The 23,076-nt window shown below is 42.1% G+C and overlaps 1 protein-coding gene across 1 annotated transcript in view; it reads right to left on the bottom strand.

Moving 5' to 3' along the window:
- The window catches only part of LOC124795688 (homeobox protein homothorax), a 1,001,790-nt gene that overhangs the window by 943,945 nt on the left and 34,769 nt on the right, over nt 1-23,076 (bottom strand). The window contains exon 3 of the mRNA XM_047259768.1: nt 10,972-11,113. Coding sequence (XP_047115724.1) covers nt 10,972-11,113 — 142 coding nt within the window. The remainder of the gene's footprint in view (nt 1-10,971; nt 11,114-23,076) is intronic.

Below are 23,076 nucleotides of genomic sequence, written 5' to 3'. Positions count from 1 at the left end.
GCCCTTATCTTCTGGTAGCCGCGTATCGTCATTTCGTTAAAGCTGAAGAAGAAGGAGGTGTTATCGCGCGCCCTAATATACTGCGCGCCGGCGCGGTGTTTGCCCTGCGTGCCGGCACACAAGGAGGCCCTTATTCCGCACCCGCCCCCGCCGCCGCCCCCCTTCACCTCCGCTCACCTCGTCCGGGAACAGCGCTTCCTGCGGGAACCCTCCACCGGGACACCGGCTTGTCACATGTGCTGCTCCAAAGTCCCAGTCCTGCTATAGAGGCTAGCAGGGGAGCGACGAGTAAAGAGCTATTGAAACTGACACACAACCTAAAATGGCTTTCGCATTTCTACACTTAATTAACACCACAGTCCTACCCCTCCCTTCTTTCCAACACAATCAAGTCTACTCAAGGTTTTCCCGGACGAATCCAACAAAAATTTGATTTGGTCGCGTAGTATTACATAGGGAAAGGCCGTCGTTGGAATTTTGCGGCAACCGTTCGAGTTAGAATTCCCTTGAGCCTAAGAAGTTCCATTCGGTGAATATTCAAATAGTTTCTGTTACCCAGCGCACAATTAAATAAACGCTTTTGACAAGTTCCAGCATGTTCTATTACATACTGTTATGTTTGACGTGTAGTCTAATGGCTACTAATAGTTTTAAGGTAAGTGGTGTATTTTATTTAATTTGTAACGGAATATATAGTGGTGTAACTTCAAGTACTAGATGTATTCTACTATACTACCATCTGATAACAAAATCTACGGCTTCAGGTCTAAGTGGCCTTCCGCAGTTAGTTAGCCTGTTTCCATCAGAGGGACGACTTCATCTGGTTCCCGTGTCACGCAGGATGGGGTGTTGTATTGCCTATGGTTATTATCTAAGTAAGTGCCAGATCATCATACGTATGGGATTCAGCGCCTTTTATTTTCCTTCACTATTTCAGAGTGCTCAGCACTCTAAACAATCTCTGATATATTGCATGTTGTGTGGTTAAGGGTAGATAATGAACTTATAGCACAATGCTGTAGTGTTAATGACGACTTCTGATCTATTCAATGACTTATTATATTTTTTAAGTGTTGTACACAGGCATGAGACTAGTTACTTAAAGGCATTACATTACCGAAAATGTTATATACTCGTCTGTATTACAACGTTTTTGGTTTGGATAAGATGTAGTGACATATATTTCGTTATAAACATTTACAGATCTGAAGATGGCCATTCAACTGGCCGAGACTGGTTATCTATGTAAACAAATGGAATTAAGGCAATAAAGCGTTCTAAAAGGATACTGGACTATCAATTATAAAAGATTTCGCTGGCTAGACACGGATGTCAACAAGTTGTTTCGGTACATTAGCCAGCTGAAGTGTGGTTTTCGGTGGTTTTGCACAGCTGTTTAACCATTTAACCATATAGCATGCTGATTCCCCATCTCTACAGCATAAAAAGAGTTAAAATACGAACACCCACAAAACGTAATTTACGCGGTTCTCAAACGGATACACACTTTTATTTCCCGCTCTATAATTTTCATTTGCAGCAAACGAAAGAGTACTGGAAAATCGCTAATTTTGGGATGGATAAATTTCCTCAATTACAGCGGACTTAACAACTGACATCAGATACTGAGGAAGAATTCGAAGCTCCTAAATCAGCAGTATAGTCATTTGGAGCAGAATAATGGCAACTGCTTTCTATTATTTTCAAAATAAACAAATACTCTACTCCAAACGTAAAAAAGATTTCATCTGAATGTTAAAAGCATGAGTTTCAATGAGCAAGATGGAGAAAGTATGAAAGGCGATCCATCACCTACCTATAGACTGCCGATGATTATCGGAGACTAGAAAATTTTCTGACCGTTATTTGATAAGCTACAAAGCTAATTCATCAGCGTAGTAATGAAGATTAACTAAGTTTTATTTCCGAAAGTTGATACGAGTGGAATTCCTAGACAGTCGTATGACCTCAGACCGCTGCATTATTTCCAATATTTTATCTGTAGTTATCTGTTTGTATCTCGCTGATATTCAAATATGGAATTAATTTACAAGATTGTCCGTTATAATACTATTCTCGATATCACAACGGATTTGTGATATTACTCAAAAGAATCACAAAATAGCATAAAATTAAGCTTCGTAAACACTGTAACATTGCCAGTTCTGCGATCTGCTTCACATTCGTATTATTTGCGTCACTGAATATTCATTAACAAATACGGTCTTAAAAAGCACATGACGTATCACGAGCAAACTCACTGTACGACGTGCAAATAAGCGACTAGTAGATGTATTTCACTACTCAAGGGTGACAGCACGGGACATGGAACTTCATTATTTCAGATGCTAAAATATTGAAAGAAATCTAACAGCATACTTGTCAACAGAGATACTATGGTCCTTTTTTCAAGCGAGGAAAGTATCCAGAAGAAAACTGACACATCGGGTAAAAAACAGGGTATTAAATTAACGGATTTGCAGCTGCACACGCGTGGCAACGATTGAGCGTAAATGTCGCTTCAGGAGACTAGAATCGGCTCAGTTTAGAGTTGGCGCGTCTGGTCGTCCCCCCTGAAGCTATAACCCGGGAGCAGCTCTTTGTCTTCCCGCAGCAGACGTTATCACTGCATCTGACGAAAGCTCTCATCACCCGCCGCTTGTTAAGAGTGTGTTGATCTCGCACAAAAGAAGAAACACGGGCCACTTAATTAAAGTGGACAGGAAAATGAAAGAGCACTCTGTGTGATCGCAGACACTGATACCTCGCGGTGAGCAACTCTGGGAAAATGCACAACCATTTATATCTCGCTATTCCAAATTTATTTATTTATTTATTTATTTATTTATCCTAGCAGCAAGACTTCTACGCCACAATGAACAAGGATGCCCAAACCCTGAATGAAACCGACGTTTTAGATACCACTATTTAGTGTAGAAATTTAACGACAAGAAAATTTCGTTACAAGCTTATTTGTCAATTAGAATACTGATTAATATCAATTTCACACACACACGTACTCTTAATTTAACGGGGAAAAAAGTGTATTTGATTTCGTGCGTGCTGTAAGAGATCCTTGCGGACAGTGTTTAGCAGTTTAAAACACGCTGCAAGGAGAAGAGGAATGAAAAGCTATAAATATCCGCCTGCCTTCAAAGTTTCAGACATGTTTATCTTACATTCCCATGCACAAGCAAGGCTAGAAACACAATGATTGTACATTGCATCACGTATAAATATGTGGTTGAAGAATTAGTAAAGCTTGGAAAACATTATCAGCAGCTTATTTCTTTTCAGAGGATTTAGCTAATAGTACAACAAGATATTTTTACTACGTTTCCTCCTGCGTTATTAGTCGTCTGTAGAGAGGGTGTAACACATGGATACCAAACTGTGTACTCAGTGCGCTGTGAGCTTTGTTTAGCGATGTGTCTAAGTAAATATATCCTCGTCCCGTCTTTAAATAAACTCCGGGCGGTGTTTAGGCGCCGAACATCTGCACCTTGCAAAGAAACTGCCGAGTGACATGAATTGTGCAGGACCTTGCAAAAGTGTATGTTCGGCGGAAAAGAATTGGCATAATCGAATAAATATCTTTGCGAAGCCTACTTTAGAGGTGTGCTTTGCCTAATAGCTTTCAAATTATAGTGTTATGAATGCAGCATACAAACTGATCACAAAATACAGTAAAGGTGGAAAATACACTGTGTCACAATTGCTTGAGCGGTCGTATTTATTCACTTTGAATTCACACGAAAAAAGATCTACACTTTCTGATCAAAAGTATACGAACACCTATTAGTGGGCATTAATATGCTCTTAGCCATTATGACGGTTCCAGTTCTGCTTCGGATCCTTTCAGTGAGGTATCTCAATGTCTGGTAGGAAAGACAGTCCATTCTTCCCCAAGAGTCAAATGGCTCTGAGCACTATGGGACTTATTATCTGAGGTCATCAGTCCTCTAGACTTAAAACTACTTAAACATAACTAATCTAAGGACATCACACACATCCATGCCCGAGGCAGGATTCGAACCTGCGACCGTAGCAGTCGCGCGGTTCCGGACTGAAGCGCCTAGAACCTCTCGGTCACCGCGGCCGGCCCAAGAGTCGGACCCAGAGAAGTTAGTGATGTTACTCGCTGGGGTACGGAGTAAAGTCGACCTTCTAATTCATAATGATGGCTTTCTACTGGGTTGAGGTCGTGAGTCTGGGTAGGCCTGTCCGTTTCAGGAATGTTACCGTCCACAAACCATTGCCTCATAGATACTGCTTCACGACAGAGCACATCGTCCTGCTGATATAGACGGTCGTCGTCTCTGAAATTTTCCTCTACTGTACGTATGTACAGAATGCTGTAAAATGTGTTCATATCCTTCTGTATTTAGTGTTTCCTTCAGCGCATTAAAGCAAACCCAAACTCCTCCATCATATTGCCAAAGGGTACACAGTGATTCATCAGTCCAAATCACTCGTTCCCAGTCATCCATTGTCCGGTGGAGCCGCCCTTTACAGCACCTCAAGTGTTGCTAAGCACTGCTTCTACACGTAAGAGACTTACGAGGAGCTGCTTCACTACTGTGGCACATTCATTTTAATTCCTTATGCACAGCCAGAGTGTTAGCTGGCCTGCTGGAAGCACTCTGAACTCTCTAGAGATTCCTTCCGCAGATTTCGCGCGATTTTTACAACCACCCTCCGCAATGGTCTAAGCTCCCGGTCCGTCAGAACTTTAGTTCTGCGTGGTCTCGATGTAGCTGCGGTTGTTCGTTGTGTTTTCATTTAACTATTACATCACCAACAGTCGACCTGAACAGGTTTAGAAGTGTCGAAATGTTCCTGATTGAATTTTTACTCTAGTGACATCCAATGAGTAGACAGCGTTCGAAGTCACTGATCTCTCCTGACGGACCTATTCTGCTGTGGCCGGTTTCTACTGACAAACCAATACCCCACGCCTCCATTTATACTGGCGGGTCCACCTTGCGTGACACATGGTGGTCAAATCCGCATTACTTAGAAGTGTCCGGATACTTTTGATCAGATAGTTGTATTTCGGAGTCTGATAGTTCCCCACATACTGTGTGACGGCCATATAGGAAAATACACTGTTCTCATTTTATTCAATTGCAGTAGAAGCAAGAAACTGGAGCCGCAAGACAAGCGACTCATGAATTGCTAATAAAATCGACGGTACGCCTCGGCGATGCAGAGCGTAATTAGACATAACAATAAATGGCGCGGCGTTGTTTGTTCAGCCTGCCGAGATAGTACAAGAACATCAGATGCCTGGTGTTCCCCCCACAGGGCGGAAGGCAGAAATGCAGGAGCGTTTCCTCAAATGCATGGGAGCAGAAAGATCGCCATCAAAATGAGAATGCGCTAACGGAGACAAGATCAGAATTGCACTGCTCGTGAAGTGTACAGCGAGCTACTTCAGGGTATCAGGGACATCACATGAGAGACAAGAGTGTCAGTGACTTATTATTTCGAAATTAATGACTTAACTCGTTAAAACGTTCGTCGTATTCGTGAAAAAGGTGGTTATGCTTTTACACTTAGTGACACATTGTAACAACATTCGTTGCACAGTTCTTCGTCAGTTGCAAATCTATTCCATACAACATACAGTATCTAAAAATGGCGAAGCGCCACTGTGTACCAGGTGAAGGTATTTAATTACTGCCAGAAATATTCCTGAATATCCACCAATAATTTCTAAAAGTGTGACTGGGAGTAATAACAGGCAAATGAAGCCTTTCGTCACTATTTCGTATTCATTAACATCCAGATCTACCACCGCGCCAGTGTTAAGATTTTTAGCGTCTTGGAGACAAAGTCATCGGAATTGGTTCGTAGCTATGAAGACTTGTACAATGGGTCGTCATCAGGTTACACAGGGAACTAATTAACTCTGCGTCGAGATAAATGTATGGAATACTAAGGTGACGCACACTGTTGACACAGTTTGATATTCAACTGTTCGTAACTATAGTTTTCCGTAAGGTACTTCATTCACTTACTGCCAGCCTTACACGCAGAACTATCAACTGACCATTCGTGAATATTCTTAAAGCAAACCTAAGGGTTTTTAGACTGATTCTTCAACGTATTATTAGTTTTTTATAGGACGGTCGGAATGACCTTTCTTTTAAGGAAGTAAACAGAGACATTTTCTTGTAAAGAAAAATTCCATTCAGATGCCAGTAACGCTCCCCTTGTTTGAGCCACACTTTCGTTATTCAAACGTAACTAGTAATAAAAGTTACAAAAAAAGCCTAGGAGGATTCGTACATATTGCTATCTTATTGTAACTACACATTCAATACAGCTGGCAAAACATATGAAACAGATACAGATTTTTACTTTGAAAACAAACTAAAGAAAATCATCAGTTACAGTTTGTATTCAGAAAAAAAAACTGACGAATTTTGTGTTGTAATAAAATTCTTCTCCCCCATATTTCGTCACTAAAACAGCCTCAAAATTTGGAAACAAAAACTGTATTTAACACAACCCCTGCGTCTAATAAATCAAAGTTCATGAGAAATATTGTAAAGAATATGGGAAAGTGATCAGATTTCCAGATACGATATGTTACTGTGTTTACGAGAGTGCTGCAATGGGGATACCTCACACCGTAGTTGCACTTTTGTGAAATGTACCGGTCCGCATTCGGCCCCTGCTGGCTACGCGGCTCGAACACGGAGCGCTGCTGCCTTAATCATTGAGCACCGCTCGACGCGCGTGAGCACCTAACTGGAAACTCAAACTAGCGGCCAATTACCAACCACCAGTACGCATCTGCGTAACGAAGGCACTACACAAGCTTAACTTATTCCGCGTAGCAAAAATTTATTCCGCATTGCAAGAAACGAGGTCGTGCGAGGAGCGCTGGCAGCGAAATGCAAAATTTTTTGCTTGTTATTGCGAAATATTCCGTCCATAATGATATAGCGTAAAAAGACGTTAGGGCGGATTCGAGTCGATAAAAGGCTAAGGCTTCATTTAGCGTGATCATTTATGAAAGAAACCGCCTGGAATCAGACAAAAAATGGCTCTGAGCACTATGGGACTCAACTGCTGAGGTCATTAGTCCCCTAGAACTTAGAACTAGTTAAACCTAACTAACCGAAGGACATCACAAACATCCATGCCCGAGGCAGGATTCGAACCTGCGACCGTAGCGGTCTTGCGGTTCCAGACTGCAGCGCCTTTAACCGCACGGCCACTTCGGCCGGCTGGAATCAGACAAAAAAAACCTTTATACCAAGTATGAAGTTAATAATAAAGTTACGTAAGAGAATTATTTCGCTACGTTTCGTCTTTTAGACATGATTCCACGTACGGTAGAGGTGACTCTTAATTACAATACCATAAAACGTCAGTCTCGTAATGATATCAGCTGCATTCCATGTACCAGAAATACTACGCTACTGAAAGCCTACATTCTGGACTCGATCTTAATAATCTGAGGCATGATTTAGCATATATGTCTATTTTATCTTCATTTCGGTCGATGGATAAAAACTTCGTACTGTGGGAGCATATTCTGTTGCCTCGGGTTTCGTTGAATCCATAGTATACGTGGAGTTTAGTCACTCTCACATTAGTTATGAGTGAGCACTACGGTCCGAGCAATGCGATTCTCCAGTGTATCTATGAAATCCGTTATGCTATTTAGTAAAGGCGATGGGAAAGGCGTCTGCACACGTATCTTCGACGCTTCGGCTTTAGGAGCATAAGGGCAGTTGCAAAATGTCAACGCATAATAAAGGTACGTAGCACACAGAATTTTTCTGTGTATTACGGTTGTTTGCTGCTTGGAAGTTTCTGTTATACACAGTACAACGCTATGACTGAACGTAAATGACGTGTGAGAAATCAAAGATGGCGCACGTGCTCGTAGGAATGAAAGAAGGGAGAGGTTTTGGGGTTTAGCGTTCCTTCGAAGACATTCTCATTAGAGGTGGAGATCAAACTCAGAATGGGGAAAGAGGCACCATCCAGCATTTTACCGTAAGCAACTTGGGAAAGCAAAGGAGGGGCGGATGGGGATTTGATCCCCGATCCCTCCTAAAACGAGACTAATACAGAAACTTTCTGGCAGATTAAAACTGTGTGCCGGACCGAGACTCGAACTCGGGAGTTCGAGTCTCGGTCCGGCACACAGTTTTAATCTGCGAGAAAGTTTCATATCAGCGCTCACTCCGCTGCAGAGTGAAAATCTCATTCTGGAAGACTAATACTGCGACTCATCTCTCGGTCGTATAGAGGTGGAAGAGAAGTACGACTGCTAACACTTTATGTGGCAAGTATGAAGAAAGTTTTTTGTTCCTAATGAGCATTAAAGATTCCATTACGTCTCATTTGTGCCGTTCATAGTTTAGAGAACACAGGAGGGGAAAAGTATAAGGGATGTAATTGTGTTGTCCATGAAGTATCCTTAGAGAAGTCTGCGTCCCAGCGGTGTCAATAGTACGGTAGAGCTTCGATCGTCCGAAACAATTGGGGGTGGCTGTACGGGGTATTTGTTTGTTGGGTGGTGCGTTTTCAGGGTGAGAAAATAACTCAACCAAACAGTCACGAAAACTTTTTGTGTTGGTGTCTACAGGAAAAACGTAAAGGTTGTCTCTGCTAAGAGTCGTCACGCGCATTTTATGATGTTTCAGCTGACTTTTTTCAGTTTCGGTTTTGCATTGTTTACCTGGAATCGACCCAGACAAACCTTCCTCAGCACGTTTTTCATGCAACGCTCTGTCGACGGAAAGGGTATATTTGTTTCCAGTTACAAACAAAATGATTTCTAAAGCGGAATTTTACGTGTCCATGTGACAGAGCACCCCCAAATTAGCCTAGTTCGATATTTGGTATATCGATATATATTACTACGCACAGTAAAGCACTAAGAATGATCAGCAATCCAGCAGCTATTCTGTAGCGCTGCATACCTGGCGGTAGGAGTCAGCACGGGCCAGAGCAGTACTGGCAACTCCTCGAATTTACTGCCCCTGTTAATACATATCGTTAAAACAATATCGCACTAAACTTATCTGGGACCGCTCTGTCGAATGGGTACGTAAAATTCCGATTTAAAAACATCTTGTTTGTAAGGGGAAACAAACCGGCGCTTTTCGTCGACAATGGGCATCGCATGAAAAATGTGATGACCATTACTTGTTTGAGCTACACAATACCAAAAAGAAATTGCAACTGTCTTCTGAAATAGTAGAGGAAATGAGCCTGACGATTCTTACGTCAGACATACTGTATGTATTTTGTATCACGGGTCTTACAAATAACGCAGATAACTGACTTCATAGCCAGCTGGATTTCTGCCAGGTTTCTCGATTTTCTGCCATGTAACTACATTCGCAATTTGTTAAGGTATCACTTTTCTTGTCGGTGTTCGATGCTGGTGCATTTCCAACTCCATACTCACGAGGTAAGCTTGATCCACACTCATGAACAGGTTTATTATTTTAATGTTATCGGTCACACTACACGTGTTTTTGTTTGGTCACCATTACGAACGGCTCAACAGCACCAAGCGAAGACTGAAACGTCAGCAGGCAAAACCAACAACAACCGTTGGCAAATTTGAAAAAAACCGACTGGAACGTTTTCGGTTAATCGATGCTTCGGTCAATCGGTACTGAGGTAATCAATGCTCTATTGTATGTTAGTAAAACTGGAATTATGTGGCGTTACCTACGCAAATGCCGGAACGGATCAAACGACTGATGTCAGTGGAATTTTTATTTCTGCTCCAGTAGAAAGACGTCACTCACTATTCAGAAAGTTTCATTAAATAAACTGTATCGTAGTTTTTTTGTTGATTCCATCCGGCATGTGTGCGCTCTACTCATTACACTTGTCAGTAGATTTTCAGAAGGCTTTTGGCACTGTACCACACAAGCGGCTTGTAGTGAAATTGCGGGGGAATATCGTCTCAGTTATGTGACTGGATTCGCGATTTCCTGTCAGAGGGGTCACAGTTCGTAGTAATCGACGGAAAGTCATAGATTAAAACATAAGTGATTTCTGGCGTTCCCCAAGGTAGTGTTATAAAATATAGATCCTCTGATTTTCATTATCTATATAAATGATTTAGGAGACAATTTGAAAAGCAGTCTTAGGTAGTTCGCATATGATGCTGTTATTTATCGTCTAGTAAACTCATTAGAAGATCAAAACAAATTGCAAAACGATTTAGAAAAGCATGAGCATGGTGCAAAAATTGGCAATTTACCCTAAATAATGAAATGTTTAAGGTCATCCACATGATTGTGAAAAGGAATCCCTTAAATTTCGGTTACACGATAAATCAGTCAAATCTAAAGACCGTAAATTCAACTAAGTGCCTAGAAATTACAATTATGAACAATTTAAACTGGAAAGAACACACAGAAAATGTCGTGGGAAAGGCAAACAAACGACTGCGTTTTATTGGCAAGACACTCAGGAAAGATTTACTAAAGAACTGCCTGTACTACGCTTGTCCGTCCTGTTTTAGAGTACTGCTCCGCTGTGTGGGATCTGTACCAGATAGGGTTATCGAAGTACATCGAGAAAGTTGAAATAAGGGCAGCACGTTTTGTATTCTCGCGAAATAGCGGAGAGAGTGTCAGTGAATTGATACAGGATTTGGGGTGGACATCATTAAAACGTAGGCGTTTTTCGTTGCGGCGGAATCTTCTCATGAAATTTGAATTCCCAACTTTCTCCTCTGAATGCGAAAATATGTTATTAACGCCGACCTACATAGGGAAAACGATAATCATAATAAAATAGGGGTAATCAGAGCTCACACATTTTTTCTGTGCGCTGTTCGAGACAGGAATAATAGAGAATTATTGTGAAGGTGGTTCGACGATCCCTCTGCCAGGCACGTAAGTGCGATTTGCAGAGTATCCATGAGGATGGTGTCGAGTTGCGGGGTTTTCCTCGCTCGGTGGTGGCGGGACTCACCTGCTTGGAGAAGACGGCGATGTCCTCGTTGAAGGACTCGGAGGAGCAAACGTCGCCTCCCGCGACGCCGGGCTCCCGCGGGGTGCACGTCGCCAGCTCGCACTTCTCGAAGATGAGCGCCAGCAGCGGGAACAGGGGGTGCCTGCAACCACAACAACAACACGTCGCGTCAGCTCATGGCCGCTCACAAATGATTCGTGGATTTATATGGAATAGAGAATGGGGAAAGAATTGAAAGGGATGGGTGGGAATTCGTGACTTCCAGCTGCGCAGGGCACTATGGTAATGCAATGACAAAAACTGAATATTTCTGCCGGACCCGGACGCGAACCCCGATTTATTGCTTCTCGTGAACGGTTGCCTTAATCGTTTCGGCCATCCGGACACGGCTCCTGACCAACTCAAACTTCCAACTTGATCGCATTCTGCTTTGCAGCGTTTCTCTTCCATTAACGCCAACTCGCAAGTTGATTCCCGTAGGAGTTCGGACAATATTAGTGAATCCGCACTGAAACGAACGTCAAGGAGCCGTCGCGCTCTTGCAGAAATGTGTACATTGAGTGGTTACTTTTTCTGTCGTACATGACGAACAGAAGGGATATTACTCAAATTTATAAATTTCTAATTCGTGGATCCTGCCAACTAGCCGACGAGCTCCTCGGGCTCTGATGACTAGACAAAATCTACACATATATTCCATATGCCTGTGCTCAACAGGTGTTTCTTGAGTCAGTTTATATATTAACTAAAATACCGTTAAATGGGGTACCAAATGACGTTTGTCAATGGACTGAGGTTTCCTTCAACGAAGACGCAGCGTGTTGTCTTGGATGAAGAATCATCAACAGAAGTAGAAATAACTTCTGATATGCCTCAGGGAATTGTGTTGGGACCCTTCTATCGACGCTATACGTATATTAATCAGTTGCCAGGCATTATTTATACTAACACCAGATTCTACAGATTATACAGTTATCTGCAGTGAGCAGGAAAACAATTCGACCAAATGTGTAGGGCAGAAACAAAACGTAAACAAATCAGTTTGAGTATAAGAACTAAGGATCGCAGTTGCATATTTTCGGCGCTGTAAGAACGTAATTGAAATGTGAAATATGTATGTCTTTACCCTCAAAATGAAATGTAATTCACAGCAAAAATACATGTAAAGAAAATGTTTGGACTAATCAATCGTCAAGACAAGAACAGGAGAAACTGAAAGCATCACATGCACGTGTGTCGTATTTAACTGACGTAGCATGCAGTACTTCACTGGAAATTAAAACAAATCACATGACTATGTGTCATGTTTTAACATGCCCTTAAAAAGGTAAAAGCACACAGACGTGCCATCTCTTAATTAACATAAGTATATAGTAATAAGTCTTGAATTTGACCACCGTTTTCACGCTGGCATCCCCAATTCCGCTACTCAAATTCCTTCGTTCGGTCCTGTATTTCTGCTCTACATTTTTGTTCAAATTGTTTTTCCGCACCCTGTGTAATGACGTATTATATGCCAAACCTGCGCAGATATTCGGTCATATCTTGACTAGATTTCAGAGAGGTGGCAAGATTGGAAACTTACTTCAAATGTACAGAACAATAAAACTGTACGCTGCGCAAAACGCCGGAAAGCAGAATTCTACGACAACAGTATCGACGAGTCACAATTATTACAGCCAGACAAATCATACAATTACGTAGGTATAACAATTTGTAGACATCTGAAATGGAATTATAACAAAGGCTTAATCGAGGGTAAAGGAACTGTACACCAGTCCAGTGGCAGGATACTGGCAACATCCAATGTGTCTACAAAGAACTCTGGCAACGCTTGTAGGAACAATCTTACACAGTGAACGCAAATGTATTATTGAGATTGACACACAGTGTACGGAACCATGCTTTCTGAAATTCTAATGCTATATTCATAATAACCTTAATAAGTAAGTTTCTGTAAAACGTGCTGTTTGTAACAGCATTGCCCAATTTACTATTCACCCTCAAGCTCCCATTCAGATTGCTCGAGTCTATTTCTGGTCGGTTTGACCAGCATTGTTAGCAGTACGATAACAGCGATAAATAACAATATACAGATAGATTTGCCAACGAAGAGTTGGCCGATATATGTCTTGTGCGTGGTTTCTCTGAATACAATGGAATAGTGGCATAACTATGCGGTGCTGAGGTGTTCCCGCAGCTCTGATAACCATACCACTTTTGCATCGTCTGAAAGTTTTGTATTATTTTGTGTTTTATTCTTATTGGTGTTCGCATATTACAGGCTGTTATGAAGACATTTTCATAGAAACAAATGTGACTGTGGTATGAAACTGAATAATTAGTAATTACTTTATTACCTTCTGATGAACAACCGGAGACCACGGGAGCCTTATACCGAAATATTCAGAGAATATCGCTGAACGATGTAGCAAATTTAGTTGGCGCAGTTCCGGTTCACACTGTGTAAAACTTTTATAAAAAGTCCGTACTGTCATGTGACCTGGTAACGTGTATTAATTTCCTTCAGAAAACCTTAATAATGTTCTTTTGTCTTTCTTTTCTGTTTGAATATGTCCTTCTTCTTCTTCTTCATCCATCACCATCACCATCAACACCACTTCACGTGTTAGGCAAATTGCTTGTTACGGTACTCCATCACTTGTATGGTCTTCCTACATTTTTCTTATACTGCGTTTATAATTGAGAGCCTTCACCGTGAATCTTTCTGCACCCATATGATATACATGTTCCTTCCATTTTCTCCTATTTTCTTTATTTTTCGTTTCGGCTATATTTCCTAAATCTTTCTTTATACCTTCATTTCATTTTCGATATTCCCTAGTGTTTCCTTCTACTTTTCTTAGAAATGAAATGATCGTGGCACTGATAGGCGGGAGCCCCGTTCGGGGATGTATGGCAGCCGAGATGCAAGTCTTATTTCAGGTGAGGCCACATCGAGCGATTTGAGTGTCGTTGATAAGATGAGACGATATGATGATGATGATGATGATGAAGATGATGATAACAACACAATATCCAGTCCATGAGCGGAGAAAGATCTCCAACCCGGCCGGTAATCTACCCCGCGCCCGCTGCATGGTAGGCAAACACGTTACCACTCAGTTAAGCAGGTTGACACTTTTCTTAGAAATCTCATTTCTTGAACCTGTATATACTTTCTCGGCGTCTTCTTGTTACCCATACCTCACTTTCGTAAGTGAGCGTTGGTAAAGCTATTGTTTTATAAAATTTCAGTTGGGTTTCTTTTCTGGTTTTATTCTGCCAAATTTTTAAGATGGATCCACATACGGAATAAGTTTAATTTTTGGCCCACGTCACAGTTATACATTCGTAAGTTCAAATGGTTCAAATGGCTCTGAGCACTATGGGACTCAACATCTGTGGTCATCAGTCCCCTAGAACTGAGAACTACTTAAACCTAACTAACCTAAGCACATCACACACACCCATGCCTGAGGCAGGATTCGAACCTGCGACCGTAGCAGTCCCGCGGTTCCAGACTGCAGCGCCAGAACCGCACGGCCACCGCGGCCGGCATTCGTAAGTGATGTAGCAACCTAAATATTTAAAATGTTCTATTTGCTCCAAGATTTTATTATTAAAGAGTAAGTTTTGTATCTAACTGATAGTCTACCCTCTCCCCGACGTGTCTCCAAGTGAGCAGAAATTCCGGCACTCGGTCACAGTCACTACTGTCGGGATTTTGGCTCACCCAGATAAGGGCAAGGACAGAAATCATTCCCTTTCCTATGCGATGTGAGCATGACAACCACAGGCGTGTAAACACGTTTCTTAAGGGCCTCTGTACCAAATTCCGTAGTGAGTCTCTAAGCATAAATTGGCGCTACAGCAACAGTAAGTACGCTTCCATCAAATGAGCAGAGCAAGTCGAGGTCGGTAGAGAAGCTGGGAGGGCGACCATTGTTTTGATCGAGAGCCCTGCGAACACACACACACACACACACACACACACACACACACACACACGCCCTCGGGCGCGACACAATGAGCAGTGCTGCGGAATACACGCCCACTTGTTTCCGCGCGGCGAGCCGGGCCCGTCCGATCCGAATTATCCGCGCCCCTTGGAAAAGCACGCGCCTCCAGCCAGCCGCTGCCACGGCCGCCGCACTAATAAGATTATTTAATAGGTTTCCGGCCGAGTAAGGGCGCAGGTGCCACTCTGCGCGCTAACGTGGCGGTCTCCGCTGCGGACCGGCGCGTCATTAAACACGGCTTTAATTACGGCGCCGCCTCGCGGTTCTCTACCACCATTATGGCGACGCGGCTCATACCTGTTTAAAGAGGGAAATCCTCGCGAAAACTATAAACTGCCAGGGTGTAACTTTTTGACAGCAACGAAGGATCTCAAACCACCAACACAGGCAGCTTTTTTCGCTGCTGCCCTGTCATTAATTTATTTTCTCGACCTTCTGACGATTTAAGTTACTCTAAATCTCTTTTAGATGTGAAACATGTACGTCACACATTCTCTTGTACAACTTACAGGCCAATATTTGAAGTTTCCAGAGTCTTGCATTTTCATTTATTCTCATTTTTATTACGCCTATAACTAATTCTGACAAAAGTGCTAAACATGTATTATCCAATCGAGATGCCTTATTTTACAGCCGGCCGAGGTGGCCGAGCGGTTCTAGGCGCTACAGTCTGGAACCGCGCGACCGCTACGTTCGCAGGTTCGAATCCTGCCTCGGACATGGATGTGTGTGATGTCCTTACGTTAGTTAGGTTTAAGTAGTTCTAAGTTCTAGGGGACTGATGACCTGAGATGTTAAGTCCCATAGTGAGCAGAGCCATTTGAACCTTATTTTACATAAAAAGCGTGCATTGTATAATTGACTGGAAATAGTTCATATATCATGGGTGCAACACACGTGTGACAGGGTTGCAGACGGTACTACTGTTATACAAAACAGTGGAGAATTATGTCATCGGTGAAATTCTACAATGTATTTACTTTCGAGTTTGGTACCAACTAGTATAGTATAGTATAGCCATATTTCATTCTCAAAAATGTGAGCAGCGTCTGTTAAGAACTGAATGTTATCTAGCATAGGCTTGTTGACCTGAATAAATACTCTTCATAACATTTCAAGCTATGGAAATGTTCCAGTGTATTAAATACAGCACTCTTTCTCCACGTGAAAAACAACAGAACGAGAGAACTTCGAATTGCACTTCACTTTAAAATCTTGATTTCCAGCGAAAACTTTCGGTGACACAAAGTAAAAGCACGAACAACTTCTGTTGTAATATCGTGCGAAAATACCTTTATCATTTAGTTTCTTGTGATATCCTATCTTTAGATGATGATGATGGTGATGATGATGATGATGATGATGATAATGACTATGATGATGATGTTTGGTTTGTGGGGCGCTCAACTGCGGGTTATCAGCGCCCGTACAAATTCCCAACCTCTGCTCAGTCCAGTCTCGTCACCATCATGAATGATGATGAAATGATGAGGACAACAAAAACATCCAGTCATCTCGAGGCGGGTGAAAATCCCTGACAGCGCCGGGAATCGAACCCGGGACTCTGTCCTCGGGAAGCGAGAACGCGACCGCGAGACCACGAGCTGCGGACGCCTATCTTTATAATTCGTGACTCTGTGTCAATCTGTGAATTCTAAATCAACATATTTAGACAACAAATTAAAAAAAATGTTTATAAAAGGTTTTTCACAGACCTTGTAACTTGGCGTGTGAGGTAATTGAAAGAAGTTGGAACCAAATCTGAAAGCGACTTATTTGAGAAATTAAATGATATTAGTTAAAAAGTCTTATCCGCTTATAGCACTACACGGAAGACTGAAATGTGCTTGTGGATTCATAATAATCATTAGAATTGAAAGTCGTAATGAAATCCTGTTAGCCACCATATTTTTTTTAACGGGTCCACAACCCGAAAAGTTGGGGATCCATTGCCTTAATAAGCTCTATTCGAATCAAACTGCCCAGAGTAAAATATATTCGATATATTGTTTTCTGGTGCGCTATTCGTATATACATAATCATTGTCGCACATGTAGTATATTCGTACAAGCATTGCTGGGCTATCATATGGAGCAAATGTTATGCAATTTAAGTTCAGTCCACGTAGCTGTAGACTGTAAGTTGCGTATCGAATACCATTATTTGTGAAGTATTTTCTGCCTTTAGTGCGGCTTAATTCAATTTGCTTCAGTTTTTCATTGATTACGTATATTGCAACAGTGGTATGAGCCCTTTGTTTTTACATTTAACGAATTTGAACAAGGCAAGACGTGTCACGGCCAGAGGCGGGCACGCAGTGAAGGGCTCGCTGCTACTCTTGTGTGGACAGTGACGGCGCCTGAAGAGCCGGAGTACTTCAGCTGATGAAGGCCGGAGCACATTTCATCAGTGTTTGGACAATAAATTAATCTAGGCCAGCGCTTAAACGGCAACTTAACGAACACCAAATGGGCGTTAAAACTCCGTGATGGCTGATGCTCTAGTACGTGCAGCTACCCAGCTTTGTAGGGGTGCACAAAGAAAATTACATCCCGACAAAAGGATGACAGAGTATAGTATGGGAACAAAAGGCTACGCTGCATTTCTAATGAATCGTCTTAGAAATTTGTTTGGATTCATCGGTTATAATATGTTGTTGTATTAACACGAAAGACGTACTGTTTGAAATTTCGGAGAGTGTACCGGAGAGGAATTTGATATCCCGCAGACATCGTAGTAATCGGAGACGGAGAGCTCCTTGGAAGCAATTCATAAAATAAAGGATATTCAAAAATTCAATGTATAAACCGACATGTATTACGAGGGAGCCAATAACAAATAGATTTCATTAGGCAATCAAGTGTTGGGAAACGCATATTCCCGTGGCGGAGATAAACAGAAAATACTATCTTCAAATATCGTTACACGACACATGTTTTAGGTACTTACTGTTTTTACGTCCTGACGATCGGACTGAATCAGTAAACATTGTTAATAGAACGAAACTGGATTTCCTCTTTCGTCTGGACAATTATTCCCTGGCACGCTGACAACAACTCATGATCCACGGGAGCTGTATTACCGTGCTACCCAAGGTTGAAGAGGTTAGGAGATGGCTTCAGGATCAAAGCATATCCTTCATGACCACCCTTTAGGCTCATCTGGTTGCCTCCGGAAGGTGGTTGTAAGTGAATGCTCGGCTGTTGTGCGTTCCATCGACACGACATATCGCCTCTCCTCGGTTGCCTGTCGCCCATGTAGGCTTGCAGTTCGTAAGTTGATACTTTGGCTGTCTACAAGTTCAGCTTGTGCCAAAGTTACTTACTACGTTATTGACAGGTGTTTTGCCAAAGACGTTCCTATCCTGGTCTGTAACTTCTTGTCGAATGGCACAGTCCCAGACGATTTAGTCCGGAGTGTCGATTGCTCCACATTCACAAATATGTATGGCGCGTTGTATTTTCATTATATTTCTTGCTCTGGAGCTATCGAAGTGTATTCCACTCCTGGTCCAGCGCTGTAGATAATGGTGCTCATTTTGAATATTTATTGTAACACTGATCCCAACGATAAAGTACTGAGACACATTTAACATTGCTTTAATCTCAACCACATCCAATGACTTCTTGGGTACTCCGAACTCACTCAATATGCAGTTCCGTCAATGGTGCAAATGGCTCTGAGCACTATGGGACTCAACATCTTAGGTCATAAGTCCCCTAGAACTTAGAACTACTTAAACCTAACTAACCTAAGGACATCACACACACCCATGCCCGAGGCAGGATTCGAACCTGCGACCGTAGCAGTCCCGCGGTTCCGGGCTGCAGCGCCAGAACCGCACGGCCACCGCGGCCGGCGCAGTTCCGTCACTTGACTGCTTAACGAAATATATTTTTTTTGTTGTTTCCGTCCGTCCGCAGCTCGTGGTCGTGCGGTAGCGTTCTCGCTTCCCACGCCCGGGTTCGATTCCCGGCGGGGTCAGGGATTTTCTCTGCCTCGTGATGACTGGGTGTTGTGTGATGTCCTTAGGTTAGTTAGGTTTAAGTAGTTCTAAGTTTTCTAGGGGACTGATGACCATAGATGTTAAGTCCCTTAGTGGTCTGAGCCATTTGAACCATTTTGTTGTTTCCGTCAACATATCTGTCAGTTTGGACATGGATTTTTCGAACACCCTGTATATCAAGCTCACTTGGAAAGCACGCCCCTTGCACTAAAAGGGAAACTTGGAAAGAAAGAATCAACTTACGAAGTACATATTAAACACTAGTTGCTATGTGTCACAATGGTATCACATCTAAGCCAAATAGCAGGTGTGAGGCCAACGAAATCTGTGAAGCTAAGCCCTCGGTTCTGTACAGAAAACTCTAACGAACTATTCACGTAAAGAGGAGAGACGCTGCTTTTTATCATCGATTAAACAATGTCAGTCAAAACAGAAACAAAACATCATTACGTGGACATCTGTGTCCACAATTTAAAAAAAAATACCAGTATAGCATCTGAACAGAAAAGAATAAATGCCATTTATCTAGTCAGATTTTTACAACTTAGTCCTCCGACAGGAGATCTAAATCCAGCCCTCCAACGTAAAAGCAAATGATACATGAAAATCTACACCTAACTTGCCCGATATAGCACCGACTACGCATGAGGAAGGAGACACCATCTGAGTTTCACCAGTTATGAATCTGTACTAAGACTATAGTGTTAGCATGAGCAATATTTGTAAGAATACCGCTGCTAAAAAACATATGCTGTTAAATGCGAAATACACTGCAAATTGATAATTTGTACGGTGGATGCCAATCAAAACGGAGTTAGAAGACTCAGCGCCAATCGTAAAACGTAGCCGCGAGGGCTTAGGTGCCTTGCCACGGTTCGCGCGTCGGAGGTTCGAGTCCTCCCTCGGACAGTGGTGTGTGCGTTGTCCTTGGCGTAAGTTAAAGTTAGGTTGAGTAATGTGTAAGCCTAGAGACCGATGACCTCAGCAGTTTGGTCCCACAGGAACTTACCACAAATTTCCTATCTTAATACGACAACTTTCACTCAGAATCATCAGTAGTATTCTCTCTGATGATTGAAAAATTCTATCTGATCCGCACAACGCACATTACGTCCACTTACATAAAAACATCTATTGTATTCGCAACACACAGAAAATTGACTTTGTGGATCAGCGCTTCTCCTCTGAAGGCAATGATCCAGGAGCATATCCTGACGCCCAAGTACACTAGTGTGAGGTTCTTTGACGCTTTCATTGCACTGAACTTTCAAAGAAACCGAATGTAAACCTCTGTGTCGTTTTTGATACTACATTTATTCAACTATCAATTAGCAGTGTCTTTTCCTCTATCTAGAACCGAATAAGAAACTACCAAGATCCTTAAACTGGTTGGTAATCAGATCCAGGTAATCCGTTTCCGCAAAGTTCAAAGTTACTGCAGTTTTTAACCTCAGAAGAAGAACGTAGAAATACTAATGTTACTTTTTCTGCAGCAGTCCGACATGTTTTATGAATATTTCGCGAATCCGAGGACGGCTACATGCAAAGAACAAAAGCGGGTCAAGTGTCACTTGGAGCGGTTAAACGATATAGCTGGTTCCGTATTTGGTACGGAGTCAGCGTTTTTCACCGCTTGTCACCTGAGTCATAACGGCGACGGACTTATGTGTGACACAGATAAATTCTTTCTGCTAAGAGATCGTTTGTGGCAATACGAAGAAACAGGGAGCCGTTTCATGGCCTTGACAAGGCATAAAATGGCGAGAGTTTTTGCATTACAGTATCTACTTCGTCGGAGTAGCTATACCTATATGGGACAGTATAGTGAAAGCTAGACAGGTGAAACAAAAGAAAATAATGTGTTAATTATTTCGAAAATAATCGGCATAACTTTTAATACATTTATCCCACTGTGAAACAAAGGGGTCAGTGCCTTGAAGGAAAAATGTCTGCCGTTGCCTACGGAACCATGACAGTACCCAAGCATGCACCTCTTCGTCCGAAGCAAACGGACGGCCTCGAATGTCTTTCTTCAGGGATCTAAAAACATGGGAATCACATGGGGAGAAAAAAATTGCTCTGAGCACTATGGGACTTAACTGCTGTGGTCATCAGTCCCCTAGAACTTAGAACTACTTAAACCTAACTAACCTAAGGACATCACACACATCCATGCTCGAGGCAGGATTCGAACCTGCGACCGTAGCGGTCACGCGGTTCCAGACTGTAGCGCCTAGAACCGCACGGCCACTCTGGCCGGCCACATGGGGAGAGATCGGGACTGTATAGAGCATGTGTAAGGGCTTCCCAGCGAAAATTCTTTGTCGTCGTCCAAAAGCCCCGAAATGTTGACGGGTGACGTCATTGTGTTACATGATACTCCCGCCCACATGTTCCAAGGTTGTTTCAACTACACTGCAGAATTTTAGCCAGGAAAACGTTTCACATACTCCATACAGTCCTGATCTCTCCCTACGCGATTTCCGTATTTTTGGGGTCGTGAAGAAAGACATTCGATGCCGTCCATTTGTTTCGGACGAAGAGGTGCACCCCTGGGAACAAACATGGCTGTGTACGCAACCGCGAACATTGCTCCATGAAGGTACTGACAGTCTTGTCTCACAGTGGGATAAATACGTTAACAGTCACGCCGATTACTTCGCTTGCTTTTTCCACTGTTTCATCTTCATTTCACTATATCCTGTATTAAGAAGAAAGGTACAAGTGAGAATAAACGTGATGCTGTCTGTATTCTCTCTTAAGTCACTGAAGAAATGAAATTAAGGAATGCTCGCAAGCGGGGAAAAAATAAGCTAAACTGTCCCAGCAAGTTAATGTCATTGTGATTATTACCAGAAAGAAAATAACAAATTATATTGAAAAAACAAGTTTATCATTGTATTCTTCACTGAATTACGCTTAGAGCAGAAGATTACAACAGACTGTACTTTACTGGGCTAAATAAAAATATATTTTTTTTGAGAATATCCGCAGATAGTAGCAGTTGAACGCAGTAGCTTTAATTTTTCAGCCAGTCGCGAAGTTAGATAGTTTAAGACTCTTCGTGCTAGTAGGAAATTTTAACGTTTAGACTGTCGCTTCAAGCAGAAAAATATTACACTGTATGTATGTGTTATTATACAGGTTTAGGCTATAACGTACATGTTATGCACGGTATCTGTGACCACTCAGGTTGGATTATATACTTACAAAAGTATCAAGAAATTTATGATACAGTGATAAAGTAACTTACAGCCAGCTAAAAATGTAATGTGGAAGGTTAAGTGATTTCGAACTTTCTCTTGGGATGACGCAATAGAGCTGAAAGATGAAGAAAATATACTTCAAAAAGTATGAAGGAAGAGAGGTGGTTTTCACCTTACTGAGTAATAATTGTTGTTGTGCTGATGCAGCTCTACACGTTAACCTGCGCAAGCCTCGTCATCTCCGAGTAACTACAGCAACCTACATCCACCTGAAGCTGCTTACTATAGTCAAATCTTGGCACACCTTTAAAATTTTTATCTCCTGCCCGTTCTTCCTCCTATCCACCGATCCATCGTGTTCTCTCATGTTTTTCTCGACGCAATTGATGAATGGTGTTCTTCCAGCTGCTCTTCCGACTTGTTGCTTTCATTTTACGGACAATATTTCGACGATCAACCCAGGCGTCTTTTCCAGGTACTGCGAGTTCTGCGGTTATGTGTACCCGCTGCCTGGACTCCAGCCAGAAGAAGACAGATCCAATTGCTGTCGAAATATTATGTATAAAATGTAAACAAGAACTAGACAGAACACCTGGAAGCTCATTATTAACAGACCAATTCTTTTTGCAAAGCTGTGCCATAAATTTGCTTTTTCCCCAATTAGACTCAGTAACTGCTCATTACTGACACAATCTGACCAGCTAATCTTCTACATACTTCTGTAGCACTACATTTCAAAAGCTTATATTCTCTTCTTTTCTGAACTACTTATCATCCATCTTTCATTCCCGTACAACACTACACTTCAGATAAACACCTTCAGAAAAGTCTTCTTCTTTTCGCTAGCGTCAAATTTATTCTGTTTTACTGT

The sequence above is a fragment of the Schistocerca piceifrons genome, chromosome 4 (genome assembly GCF_021461385.2).
Source record: "Schistocerca piceifrons isolate TAMUIC-IGC-003096 chromosome 4, iqSchPice1.1, whole genome shotgun sequence".
Lineage (NCBI taxonomy): Eukaryota > Metazoa > Arthropoda > Insecta > Orthoptera > Acrididae > Schistocerca > Schistocerca piceifrons.
Note: the sequence above shows the minus strand (reverse complement) of the source record. Positions and strands in the feature narration are given on the sequence as shown.